General features: G+C 31.4%; 1 protein-coding gene across 13 annotated transcripts in view; it reads left to right on the forward strand.

Annotated features, from left to right (window-relative positions):
- FIP1L1 (factor interacting with PAPOLA and CPSF1) overlaps positions 1 to 14,932 on the forward strand; it is a 73,587-nt gene that overhangs the window by 2,633 nt on the left and 56,022 nt on the right. For 7 of the 13 annotated variants that reach the window (XM_006922499.3, XM_015597578.2, XM_015597580.2 and 4 more), the window contains 5 exons: positions 2,570 to 2,627; positions 3,701 to 3,804; positions 8,532 to 8,596; positions 9,147 to 9,254; positions 9,648 to 9,778. In XM_006922499.3, the coding sequence (XP_006922561.1) occupies positions 2,570 to 2,627; positions 3,701 to 3,804; positions 8,532 to 8,596; positions 9,147 to 9,254; positions 9,648 to 9,778 (466 nt within the window). Of the gene's footprint in view, positions 1 to 2,569; positions 2,628 to 3,700; positions 3,805 to 8,531; positions 8,597 to 9,146; positions 9,255 to 9,647; positions 9,779 to 10,071; positions 10,141 to 14,932 lie in introns of all 13 variants that reach the window. The other 6 variants (XM_006922495.3, XM_015597577.2, XM_015597575.2 and 3 more) reach the window with 1 other exon arrangement.

Genomic DNA, 14,932 nt, shown 5'->3' on the forward strand with positions numbered 1-14,932 from the left:
GGTATTCGAGCCTGCTATACATGAATATTCATAGCAGTATTACTTATAATAGTCAAAAAAGGAAATAACCGGTGTTCATCAAATGATAAATAAAATGTGTATTTATATAGTGGAATGCTATTTGGCAGTAAATAGAAAGAATGTACTTGTGTATTACAACATATGTGAACCTTGAAAACATGCTAAATGAAAGAAGCCAGTCACAAAGGACTGCATATTGTATGATTCTATTTATATTAAATGGACAGAAAAGGTAAATCCAAAGAAACAGAAAGTAGTGGTTGCCAGGACTGGGTACAGAGCTAAATGACTACTAATATATACAAGGTTTCTTTTTGGGGTGATTAAAATATTCTGGAATTAGATAGCTGTGATAGTTGCACTATTCTGTAAACATACTAAAGACCATTGAGTTTTACACTTCAAGTGAATAGATTGATATATGTCAAAGCTGTTACTTAAAAACAAGTGAGTGGAGGGAAGAATCGAGAAATGGAAAAAGAAATAGCTTAGGGGGTGCTGAAATTAGAGTTGTCTTCTTCACTTAAAACTATCCCCTATATTGGAAGACTTTTTTTTCACTCATTGCTCTATCATCTGAAATTTTATCATTTAATTTTGAAATTTAGGTATCCAATTATAATGCTAATCACAGCCACGAAGTGAGGATTTGTATAATTTATAGTTATGAAAATAAATATTTTTTTCATGCCCTGTTCAGTTGGTCAGGAAATGAATTGATAACAAAGTATAATTGAAGCTTATTTTCTGATTTAACATTCTTTTTTAGTATATGCTGCTGAAGTGAGCGCATGATTTAACATTCTTTCATTTTAATTCCTCAGTTCACAGCTTGATTAAATTTATTGGAGAGACACCTACCTTTCCTGAGCATCACTGTCAAAATGTCTTTAGATTCCTTATTAAAACTTTATTTGGAGAGCTGTTAAATTTATTTCATCCCATGGAAAAGATTTACACTTAAAATTTTATTTTTCTGGAAAAAAGCTTATAATTTTATCATGTTTTTAGCATTTTATGATGATAGAGAATTAAAGCTTTAAAAAATCTTTTGGGGAATAGAGAGCTTCACCAAACCTGGTTTTTAGTGTCCTATCATTGTACATCATTGTATTGCCCTAACTGAACTGAGTCCTTGCTCTTCAGGCTTTCACGAGTTTCTTTGTGACTGGTTCATTGTTAAAACCTCTTCTTTACCATTGCATTATATTGTCTCCAGTTCTCTCATGTTTTATCTATCAATATTTTGGCTAAGTATACTATTTTGTGCCATAAAAAACAAGCTGAACTTGTTTCTAGCTACCTATAAGTTTATTTAAGCAGGCGGTTAATATATTGAAGAAATATAGTTGGATATTTGTTTTCTTGGGTCAAGCAGTAGAACAATGAAAATTTAAGATAAAGTATCAGTTTTTATCCTTCATTTTACTTTATTTAGAGATTGTATTATAAAATACCACTGAAGAGAATAAATTGATTTATATAAAAATTGCTTTAGACAGTAAAGTTTAGGAGATATTAGCAGAAATCTAATGAAAAGATCTTTGCACTCTATCAGCATCTGGACTTTTTAAATTTTTTTTATAAATGCTACTAAATAATTGTTAGTTGCTTTGTACTTGTATTTCCTTTTCTATAAAGTGAGGTTAATGGTTAAAATTCCCACTATGGAAATTATAATTATTAAAAATTTAAGAAATCAATTACACAGAGTACCAGAAGTTTTATTTGTTGGCTAATGGCCATATACTTGAGAATAAGACATATGAGAATAAGTGTTATATATCAATTTTGTTGTAACAGGGCAAATCAGGTATTAACTGGTCTTATAAAAGTAATTTGTTCTTTAATGAATCAAAATTAAGTCTGGAGCTGTCATTATTATCAAATTAGAAAGCAGTCTTAAATGAAGATAAACTTTTTTTATCTTAAAATTTATTTATTATATAACAAAGAACATACATCCAATAGGATTGTCGAAACAAAAAGCCAAGAAGCATTTATGTTAATTGAATACTAAAAGAATTAATGTGATCATACCACAAATCTGAAAAGAGGAAACTGTGTTACCTAGTTCTTGGCAGTTACAGTAGTCCTGACACATAGTGGATGTTCAGTAAAGATTTAGGATAAATAAAATTGATTGTGTGATACATAGATTAAAAATGTAAAATTATACCCCACCATCAAATTGCAAATTTGAATTTGACATTAACAAATTGTGGAGGCAATTCCATTCTTTAAAAATTAATTTATTTTAATTAGTTTCAAGTATACAGTACATTGGTTAGACATTTATATAATTTATAAAGGGATCCTCCTAATTGCTCCTCCTTCCATTCTATTTCTAATGTTGAGTGCGTATTTTATGCAAGGCATTGGGAATAGCAGAGTAAAACAGGTACAGTTTTCAGCATCTATTTTCTTACCATCCAGTGGAGACAATAATTTTAGGAAACTGTCAGACATAGCTTAAAATACTAGTGTACTCTATTCGTACTTCTGAAAAGTAATACTGGGCATGTGTACTTATTTTTGTTATTTGTAGTGCTAATCCTCCATCTGGAATTGAAGATGAAACTGCTGAAAATGGCGTACCTAAACCGGTAACACAAGGCTTTGAAATCTAGTTTTTTCCCTGTTTAAAATATTTATCAGTAGTTTTGTGTTCACTTAGGAAAAAAGCCAAAATTTAATGTGACTTTCAGTATCCTGCCTGATCTGGCCCCCTCATATTTCTTACCTCATATGCTGCCATCAAAAGTATAGCAATGAGAAGTAGTGAGAAGAGATTTCAGATGAAATAGGGCATCTGCAAAGGCTTGATGTTTCTTTCAAGGAACTGAATGGTGTGGTAGATAAACTAAATAAATCATAGCCTGATCTTCAAAGCAGACATTGAGTCCTGAAACTCATTTGATTGCTATAGTTTTTTAGCAAATATTTTTTTTTAGTATAAGTAACAGTATCTAAACTCATGCCAGTTAAAAGTGATGTTTTTTGAGGGGTAGTGGTAGTGAACATTATCTTTAGTCCTTTGACTATTTTAACATTCCTAATCCTATTAAAAAAAAAGGGAATTGTTATTCTGCAAGTTTGAATTTGTATACAAAAAGTATTTTGTCTAGGTGGTTGACTTTTATTTACTATTATGTGACTATTATAGCCTTTTAGAGCCAAAACAAAACCTTTGTAAATGGCTCTATTTTTACTCATAGAAGCCGTATTCCCTCAACCATTTGCATGCAAGGCCACCTCTAGGTGTAAATGAATGCTCCTTAGAACTATTTGGCACTTAACTCTGACTCTTAAAATCGTTTCCATCTTAATTTCATATTCTTTTTATCCAGAATTTCTCAAATACTATTCTTAGATCTTTTATCTTCTCTATATCTTAGTAAACTGTCATAGATCCTGTTTGCAAGAGCAAGTTATCAATAGTAGAAAAAAACATGAGGTGTTATTTATAAAAAGGTAATGATAAATAAGGTTTTATGTAACATTCTCATCTCTTTATCATGTAAAATATAAAAGTTATAAATGAGGTGAAATAAGTAGAGCTATGAGCTTTGTTTCTGCAAAACTAGCTTAAACACAATATGATTACTTCTTCGGTTATTCATATTAGATGTTGAAATGGATTATTGAATGTATTTTATAATTGTTTATGTTGGTATAGAAAGTGACCGAGACTGAAGATGATAGTGATAGTGACAGTGATGATGATGAGGATGATGTTCATGTCACTATAGGAGACATTAAAACAGGAGCACCACAGTATGGGTAAGTTATTTTTAAGAAACAATTGTATGACTAAGTCAAAAATAGTGGGCCTATATCACACCATTAGTTGTTGGTTTCATTGTTTTTGCATTTTTCCATCTTACCATAATATGAAAGAACTATTGTTAAAATTTCACGAGTTGTTAAGAGAATAGATCTTAAAAGTTCTCATCACAAGAAAAATATTTTAACTGTGTGGCTATGTATGTTGACTAAACTTATTGTAATCACTTTGCAATTTAAGCATATATCAAATCATTATGTTGCACACCTACAATTAATACAGTTTTATATGTCAGTTATATCATGATAAAAAGAGAATTCACCATGAAAATATTTCTTAAAGATAATTAGGTAAAATTATTTGAAAGCAGTTTTTTGATTTCTGAAATTAAAATGTTTTTATAAATGAATTGAGTACAATAAATACAATAAATTAGAAAACTTTAAATTGCTGTTTACATCTGTATTTTTCTTTGATTTTATTACTTGTTCAAACCTGAGTTTAGGTTTTTAATATTTTGACCAATAAAAAGTATCAAAAGTATTTCTTTTTGCTTTTCATTATGTGCGTTTCAAGTTGTTAATTATTCTATAGACTTTTTAGGCCAGTACATTGTCTCATGTTTTATAGACGGTAAAACTGAATCAAGTAAATGAACTGTCATTGACTCACAGAGCACATAAAGAATCCTATGGAAATATTGGAAGGGAATATATTAAAGTACAGATGGTGATTTTGTTATGGTGTTAGAATAAGAGTCAGTGTTTTTTCTATGTTTTTAAGACTGGGTGTATAATGTACTTGTGCATTGGGAACATAAGTAAATTTTTTATTAATTGTAGTGTATAGTTTATTAAGCAACCTTATCTTGAATCAACCAATATATACATAAATACTTTTGAATATTTTTTTAGTAGAGCTGTTTTTTCAAAAGTTATTTCAGGAAATTTAAAGGTAATTCAGTTATTGTTATAGTCAGTTTCGCATTATAATAATGACTGCCTGTGTAATTTTAAAACCCTAGGAACTTTTTAGGAAGCAGAGTTGAAAGGAGACTAATCATGTTAGAAGTAGATAACACTTGATATTTTCCTCATCTCCTTTAAGTAATTAATGTTGGGCTTATAATATAATGCTGGTAGGCTTTTATGCTAATAGGCCTTTACTATCTGCATTATACAAAAGGAACACTGTAATATAACACTATAATAATCATTGCATATTTAGTAAATACTATTATAAAATTATTTGTATTTGTAAGTGTAGAATAATGAAAGTAAATTTCTTTTATTAATATGACCAATTTTTTGGTATAAATCGCATGTAAATACTAAACACACATAGACTCTCACAGTACTTTTTCTGAACTTATTTCTTATAGCAATTTCCAGTTTCATGAAATTAGTTGTTTGTACATGTTTATCATGTTTAGACTCTAAATTCCTTAAGAGTAGAAACCATGGTTTATGAATTTTCCTATTCCTTATATTGCCTTACGTATAGTAACTATTCAGTAGATGTTTGTTGACTAAATAGACTGCATGTTAAAAATGTAGTTGTTTTCGAATGTTTTTTCCTCAACATTTGATTATGAAAATTTTCAAATACAAAAAAGTGGAAGAATTGAATTGATGCGTGAACCTATGTTATACAATTTACATTTTGCTATGTTTCCTTTATCCATACCTTCACCCATTCACCAGTCCATTTTTTAATTTTTAAATACATTTTGAAGTAAGTTACAGATCTTTCTGAAGGATATAAGGTTTTTTAAACTTGAAATCTCAAAATACATTTATTGAAAACTGAAAGCCAGTGAGAAAAATAAAATTTGGTGAAATTTGTTTTGTGCACACTGTTTTCACAAGCACATTTAAATTGAAAATTGTGTTCAACGTACAAAACTAAACTAGTTTATTGTTAGTACACAATAGCATTTTTTTGTAACTTTTTTTTACAAAGTTCATTTAAATAAGGTATGAAGAAAAGCATATCAGGGTAGCAATATTTTATTGCGTTTAGAGAAAAGATTTGTAGTTGCAGCTGTGAGATTCATCTGTTCATTCAGCAAATACTTTTTAAAGACAGTTTGTTTGGCACTGCCCTAATTAATGATGGGAATATGAAAAATAATAGTCCTTATTTTCCAAAATAGTGAGGAAGATGGACATGTGAGCAAATACTTTCAGTGCAGTGTTAAGTGCTAGAGTAGAAACCTGTACAAAGTATTTTGAAAGCTTTGACAGAGTTGCTAAAAGCCTACAAGTGTTGAAGAGAAGATCTTAGAGAAAGTAATATTTAAATTTGCATAATTCTTTACAGGGAAGGAAGAGGACTGATGATTTAGGCAGATGATACTACTTAGGTGTTACGGAAGCAGAGCTTAAAGGAACCATATGGCTGGAGGATAAGGTAGATAAGAAAGGATGGTTGAAACTACTTAAGGAGTTAGGATGTTTTACTATGTCATTATGGAACCTTTGAAGGTTTTTAGGCGAGTCAGATTATTTGAAAAATAACTAGCAACAGTAGTTGAGATGGACTAGATACAAATTAGTTATTAGATTTGAAGTGATTATCCACATGAGATAATTCAGACTAAGCCGGCAGCAGTAGTATAGGTATGGATGGGAAAACAAAGTATATTTGAGTACTAGAAATAACATAGGTAACTAGTTGTGGATGAAAAAGGGAAATAAAGGACTCAATGATGTAGATGTTTCTAGAGCAGTTAATTGACTACATAACAGTGTATTACCATGTATGGGTAATGTCAAAGGAGCAGAATAAAATAAAAATTTTTTTCATGCATTTATTTTAAAGTTCTTTTAGACACAAGTATGTAAGATCTAGCACCTAGAGAAGCCTGAGACCTCGTGGAGGTCTAGAGGATGATATCAGAATTGCTTAAATGCAATTTTCCTTTTATCTGAGCTTTTTTTTCACACATGGAATACAAAGGCTTTAAAAAGAAAAGGCAGATCAGGGAAAGGGAAGTAGCTGGATGGGAAGCAAAGAAGTTCATTTATTGAACTTATGGCTAAGCCTTTTTATAAATACTGTTTTGTTTTATCCTTTAGCAATTCTGTAATAGGATCATTTAGAGATAGTTCTTGATTTTTGTATATTTAATTTTAATTTGTAATTTCAAGGGGAGAGATCGGGGAGATCACTTACTCTGCTATGCTTCTGACATCACTCTTACATTTAACTTTCAAGCAGTTAAAACTTCTGTACATCTTATATAGTTACCCCAAAGATGCTTTTGCTCTGCTAAATTTAGATTGTTGAAATGTATGCATCTTAGGGCAGGAACCACATTTGTCTAGCTCCTCATTTTCTCTCCTTAGTCTAGAACTATATATGATGTATTGTTGGTGCTCAGGTGTTTATTAAATGAATTTGTCAATGAGATAATTAAACATTTCAAGTTGGTAATAATAGTACTGCTTGACAGTAACAGTTTAATTTGGGCTACTTCATAGTTGTTGCATTTATAGCAGTGGAACTTTATACAATTATTTGAATGATTTATTGCATTTATCCTTGTTTTTTAAGCAGAAAACAAAAATGGTAATTCTAACATAAGTGAAAGGTAACCTAGGTCTTACAAATTTAGTACATTGGACACCAAAATATGGAAATTATTAGGCAGACCAAAAGCAGTGAATCTTCACAAGTTCAGTTAGCTAAAATTGTTAGGGTAAAGAACCAAATTAAATAACATAATGTGGAAATATATCATTGAAAACACTCTATAACTTGAGGTCTTCCTAATATCTTTTTGCTTTGTGGAAATTGAATCTTCTTACCTACTCCCCTCTGTCCCCTTCTTCCTAACCTCACCAGTAATGTATGAGTATTTTGGTTAATATATTTGATTTTGTACCCATATATAAGAAAACAGAAAGTAGGGAACTGGATGTAAACTCTTATATAACGGAAAATTTATATAAGGCTTAGGGGGGGTCTTAAGTGACTTGCTAAAAATTAGTAATTAACAAAACTTGTATTTGAACCTGAATCTGCCTGACTCTATAGATTTTTTATCCCCCTCTATCACATGTATATTATGCTACATGAAAAAAGATGCAGCTCAATAATTTTTTAAATGTATACATTCATGTAACCACCACCCAGATTAAGATATGGAACATTACTAGCACTCAAGCAACTTCTCTTTTGTTTTCTATCATTAACTACCAACCACCACCAAATATTGTTCTGTTTTCACTCTAGATTTAATTTTGAATGTCATGAATTTTATGAACATATGTACTCCATGGTATTTGAAAGAGGATTTATCAACAATATCAAATGCAGGAAGGATTAAAAGGAGGTCACTGGATTTGATAACAAGGTGGAGAAATTTCATTTTTGCAGGATTGCTGTATATGTTGAATAACTAGGAAGTGAGAAAATGAAGACAAAAAGCATGTAGACAGTTCTTCCCTTCCCAGCTGAATTTTCTGTGATATGTATTACAGTGGGTTATTGAGTTAGTGGCAGGTAGGTTTTTGAGATGGAAAACAAGTTACACTTTTAAAAAGTATTTGTTTTTATCTTTATTGAGCAAGTGACAGACATAAAATTAGTTAAAAACATTTTCGAAACTGTGAGTCAGTGTCAGTTTATCCAGTTACTAGTAGGTGTGTAATTTGTACACATCGAACATGTTGCTAATTTTGTTTACTTTCTCAGGATAATTTTTATTTGTTTTTAGGAGTTATGGTACAGCACCTGTAAATCTTAACATCAAGACAGGAGGAAGGGTTTATGGAACTACAGGTAAAACTTTTATTTGCTGCTGCATCAATAGGAAAATAATGCATATAGCTGAATGAGTCATAAACAGATTGTAATAGATGTTACAACTCAATTAAAAATATTAGTTTTGACCATATATCACAGAGGTGGGCAAACTTTCTGTAAAGGGCTAGATAATATTTTAGGCTGCGTAGGCCACATAGGGTTCCTATTGTGTTTTTTTTTGTTTGTTTTATAACCCTTTAAAAGGTAAAAATCTTTCTTAGTTCAAAGACTGTACAAAAAAGTGATTTAAAACATAGAAGTTAGCAACTTTCTATTGATACAGGAATCCCTTATTATAAAAAGCAAGTCCCTAATCTCTATTCATTTTATCTTATAGCTACACCATACAGTTTGACTTCACCTTTTATTTATAGCAAACATTACTCAAATGCTTTGTTTGGAACCTTTGCCATATTTAGTGCTAGCAATATTAAAAGGTGTCATTGTTTTATGTGTGTCTGTAGTGTCTCTCAGTTTCTTGCTCATTAATGTAGCTCCTTCACCATTTTGTTATTTTATAAAATAGGAACGAAAGTCAAAGGAGTAGACCTTGATGCACCTGGAAGCATTAATGGAGTTCCACTCTTGGAGGTAGATTTGGATTCTTTTGAAGATAAACCATGGCGTAAACCTGGTAAGATTATTTTATGTTATAGTAGTTTCAAATATTTTTGGTATAAACAGTCATTAGAAAAGTATTTTTTGGTATCAATTTAGAATATTTTTTAATGTCATTTTGTAGTCTTAAGCACATGAGAGTAATAATGACCTATTTTGTTAAATCTGGTGGCCTAACATATAAGTAGGGTTGCATACTGTTTTATTATACTGCATTTCTAAAGGAAGTAATTTTCATCAAAAATTTTTATAGTTCTGTTATTTTATGCTGGTAATTGGGAGAACTGGTAAAATTAAAGAATAAGAATAATAGAACTCTAAATTTATGTTTTCAATTTTATTATATTTTATGTGCTATATAAAAATAGAGTTGAAATATTTGTAGACTAAAAATGTATTCTATCTTTAGGTGCCGATCTTTCTGATTATTTTAATTATGGGTTTAATGAAGATACCTGGAAGGCGTACTGTGAAAAACAAAAGAGGATACGAATGGGACTTGAAGTTATACCAGTTACCTCTACTACAAATAAAATTACGGTAATTAGTAAATGTTCCAAAATACCCCAGCCTTTTCTACTGTCCCAGTTTTTTTTTTCCCAAATAAATCGTTTTTTCCCTATAAAGGTGGCTAAACACTATATGATAGTTTAAAAATTCCATTCTTTTTTACCATGTTTGTTTTTTCCCCTTCCCTTTCAGAGTTTAATATTAATAATTTTTTGATGTTCTTAGTTTCAAGTTACAGACTAGCTACAGCTAGTTTATCTTTATGTGGCCTATCAATTAAAAATTATGTGGTATCTTAATGGGGAATATGTTATTTAACTTAGGCCGAAGACTGTACTATGGAAGTTACACCAGGTGCAGAGATCCAAGATGGCAGATTCAATCTTTTTAAGGTGAATTTTAGTAAATTATCCTTGGTTGCTCTCATTTTTTGTTCTTGAGTCTGCTCCCATACCACTACTCAAGGGATGAGATTAAAATGGAAATAGCTACCTTTTTCTAAACCGTCAGCTTCCTGGTGACTTACAGATTTGCTGATTATTATTTTATCTCTACTTTTGCAAATATGTGAATTCGTAGCCTGTTATACTAACAAATGCCAAGTGAAACTGGTCTTGCTACATGTTGTGATTTTGAGTCATAGTATATATTTATTTGTAGGATATGAAATTTCATGCCAACAGGCCAAGCTCTCATTGTAGGTCATGCTCTAATCTTTATTGGAATTGGAGACTTATTTTTCCTAATTTTCTTTTTTAAAATGGTAAGGAATTGGTTTATTATCTGTGACACCGAAATTATTGGTGTAGTTTAAGATATCTCAAGAATTATCAGTTTTCTTTGAGAGTCCCTAAGAAAGACTCAACAAAATAGGATAAAGCCATTGATTTTTTTTTTAAACGAATACTTAAAAGGAGAAGGTATAGTGAGGAATTTGCAGGTTGGTACTACCACTTGGGTATAAAGTGTGACTTTGGCTTCTCTATTCCCTATGATCAAAAACCTAGTCCAAAGAATAATAGGTTTTCATAACTACTGCAATGCACAGCAACCTCCTTGAAACCCAACTGTATACTCTTCTTTCTTTACCTTATTCTTGATTTTCGTGTTGAATGACATTGGCATGAAAACTGGGAGTGGCTTTAGATTGGTTTGTATACTCAGGGAACTTGTGTGGTCAGGAAATTTTCTGTGCCCATTTTGGGACTGCAGCCCTGTCCACCAAAATACTGCCTTATGCAATGCATGTGCTATATCTGCAGATGTGGCCGCTCTGCTGGACACAGTTCTGTATAGAGAATTTAATTTTAATTTACATCCTCCTTTGGGTAAGTATTTGGTTCTTGTTCTGCTGTAACTATTCTAAAAATGCAAGATGATGCCTGTTCTATTTTAAATGGTCATCAGGTTCTTTTTGGTGATAATCTACTTATTTAGGCATTGAATATATTATACATGATTACAATGAATAGACAGAAAAGTCGATGATGAAATAGTTCATTTGCAGTGGTGCTTTGTATTTTCTTCTAAGAAATGAGAATTTGCTTTGTAGACTTCCAGCTTCTGTATACTTTGTCTTTTTTGCAGTACACTTCTAAAAATAAAAAAACTCCTAGGGGCTGGTCTCTTACTGAGGGTAGCCATTGTGAATGAGTTTTTTTTAATATATGTACTCTGTATTGAAAAATTATTTTTGAAGTTTCTTTTGGTTACATGAGAGGTGGTCATTGTTCCATTTTGATTTATTTGATTCTGAATAAATAAGGACTTGGATTTGATGGGTATAGTCTAATGGTTTTTCTTGCCTTGATAACGTGGTTAAATATTACTCATCTGTTATAAGTAGAGTGTGTATTTTAATATGTGTGGCTCACATTTTTTCTTTATATTGTGGTGTACAGGGTATATTTTATTGATGATGCTCAAAATATGTGTGGGAGCATTAGATATTTTTAGGATCCAATTTGATTTCCTTTGAATTTCAGAAAAGGTTTACTTTATATTTAAGAAATATCCTTGTTCAGATTTCTGTGGGACTATTATTATTCTTTGAAGTATTAGTTGTATTTTGCTATGTATTCTGCAACTCTGGAGAATACAAACAAATTAGATATAATTGGTATCCCAGTTATGCAGAGGTAAATTTCTTAGGTATTAAGTGCCAAAATGCATATTTTAGAATGCTGTAGAAATTGGAAAAATAAGAAATTACTTTGGGATTAGAAATTACAATGGGTGCTATATACAGGTTCTTATATTGTTTTTTAAAGTCTAAAGTGAGCTTCAGTAGTAGAGAAGTATATGCATTTTAATCAGTCTTGAGAGTGTGGAGAAGAAAAAGTGTTGTAGATTGAGGAAATAGCTTGGACAAAGAAACTAATGTTTTAATTGTGCAGAAGTTGAGAAGATTATTTAAGAAATTAGCCTTATTGAATCAGAGAATTCTTTTTGGAAAGGAGTGTAAGAGAGACGACTTTGTAGGATGTTATTCAATTCTAGAAAGCCTTGAATCAAGGAGTATGAGTTGGAGGCGTTACTGCCTATTTGTGAGCAGGAGTGTGATTTATAAGTTAACACTGTTTGGGCCGTGGTGTATGGTGTATGGTAACCAATTTGAACTTGAATTATTAGGATTGGCGAGAAAGAAGGAAAAAACCTTCCCCAATTTTCTTGTTATATAACTGAGCATTTCCATTGTGCCCAGCATTGTATTAAATGCTGTATTAAGGGTTTCTGTATTTAAAGAGCTTATGATTTGAATGACATGTGTATATAAACTGACCAGGGTATATTGTGATGAATGTTGATGGTATTGAAAAAGTGCTGTAGAGAGTTCAGTAGAGAAAGTGGGTTATCCTATACTTCACAGTCTAGAAGAATCCATATGGGAGGTGAAAACTGAAAGATAAGCATTTTCATTAGTAGGAAAGAGGAAAGTATAGAACACCGTTGTCAGAGAGAGTGATATGAGCAAAACCTAATAGCATGAACGGAGAGTTGGGGCGGATGAAATACTATATGAGAGAAGCCTGGAAATGGTAGAAATGGGGCCGTGATGAGAAAGACCTTAATCTTAAACTAGCCTGCAGACATTTGTGTTGGCAATAGAAAGCCATTTGAAAGTTCTTGAGTAGGAGAATAGCATGAGCAAATCTGGTTTTTAGAAAAAGAACTGGCACCAGGTTAAGCTATAAAATCTAAGGGGGAGAAAAGAGACCACATTGGAAGCTATGGGAACCAAAAGAAGGACCTGAACTTATGCTGCTGAATGGACAAAGGAATGGATTTAAGAATTGTAATTTAAGTACTTTTCTTGTCTACTGCAAAGATTTCTTTTTTAATCTTTAGGTGAAAGACAAGCAACCTGACAGCCTCTTTAAAATAACTTTTTTTTTTACTTTTCATTGAGTAAATTTTCAAACATACTAATAAGTAGAATTGTACAAATCAACCTCCATGTGTTTATTATAGTGCCTCAATGATTATCAGCATGTTGACATTCTGAAAACCTTTTATATACCTCAGTATAAATAAGATTTTGGGTTTTTTTTGGGGGGGGGTTAGTGAAATGGAAGGAGATGAAGTTTAATAATAAATATAAAAGTCACTCAATTGGGTCCAAAAACAGTTGTGTAATAATTTGGGGTGAGGAGCAAGAGAGGAATGACTAGTGAGAATGAATGGGTAACATATATATGTAAGAAAAACTGACCACAACCTTCTCTTAAAATATTTTTATGTCCATTTGTGCACACACATGTGCACACATGCATAGATGATTTGTTCCTTCTGTGAAAGTATGTATTTATCACCAGTGTTTTCAAATTTCACAACTGTCTTGGTCTGTTGTCATTCATTGTACCAAGCATTCATTTGTACCGTCTTAATCTGGAAGCACTTCTGGGATATTCTATTATTTTTTAACTTTTCTTCTGCTTTTGTTTTCTGAATTTCTTTTCAAATGTTAGACCTCTCATGCTGGTCCTTTAATTTTATTGTCTTCTCTCTTATGTTCCATTCCGTATCTTTGTCTTCTGTTCTCTGGGAGATTTCTTCACCCTTTCAACCCTTCTATTCATTATTTCATTTCTGCTGTTATTTTTTTAATAGCCAAGAAGAAAGATTTTTCTTCAATATTTAACTGTAGCATCCTGTTCTTGCTCATGCGTGCAGTGATATAGTATTTATTACCCCTTCTCTCTCTCAAAAGATGTTAATATTAATAAGTTGTTTGTTTCTGTTAGATTTTCTTCTCCTGCAGTCTGCAGTCTATTTTCTTCAAGTTGATGTATTAAGTTTGTTGTTTTTGGCTTCTGTCTTTGACTCTTCTCATATTTATTCATCCTTGGCCATTCATTCATGAGAGAGTAGGCCACCAAAAAGGTGATTGGAAGCGCATATGAATAGAACTTGCTGACTGTAGACTTTACTGTGGGGCTAGGATTTTCCACAGTCCTTGATCTCAGTATCTTTAGGTTGTTTTAACTTTTTTTTTCTTTGTTGTGGTAATCGGATTTTTTCAGAGAAGGCAGTCCAGTATTCTACCTACAGTATTTATACTTGGCTGATTCACATGTTGTCAATTCCTGAATCTTCTGGGATCTTTCCATGAAAATCAGTTGTCTTTGCTTTCTCAATGCTGATTTAGGATTCAGGTTTCTTTGGTCTGCCCAGTCAATTACTATTTTTTCATCTGTTTGTTTCAAAGTCTTAAATTTTGTTGCTTTTCCAGTCTTTTTGTTCTTCTGGGTTAAAACAAAATTATAATAATTTATGTGGTTTTCTACTTTTCCTTTTTTCACCTTAACATTATGGGGTAAATGTTTTCCTAGGTTATTACAAGTTTCTTTTTTGATAAATAACACTAAAGTGTTGTGTAATCCATTATTTGGGTATGTCACAATTTGCTTATCAAATATCTTTTTAGGTATTATTTTGTTTATAATGTTAAAATTTTATAAATAATGTTATGAGAGGCAGCTGAAGGAAATTTTACAAAATAATTTGTTTTGGTACAGTGGTAGCATAATTTGGGTAAATATTTAGATTCTCAAGGATACAGACTTCAGTCAGCTTTTGTTTGGATATATAAGATTGGACATGAATTTGTTTGTAAAAAAATCAGTCATGGTGTCTTAACAGTCATTTCTTGAAGTATGTGAAAAAATAGTCTCAGTATGTTCT

Source organism: Pteropus alecto, unplaced genomic scaffold (assembly GCF_000325575.1).
Source record: "Pteropus alecto unplaced genomic scaffold, ASM32557v1 scaffold57, whole genome shotgun sequence".
In the NCBI taxonomy this organism is placed as follows: Eukaryota; Metazoa; Chordata; class Mammalia; order Chiroptera; family Pteropodidae; genus Pteropus; species Pteropus alecto.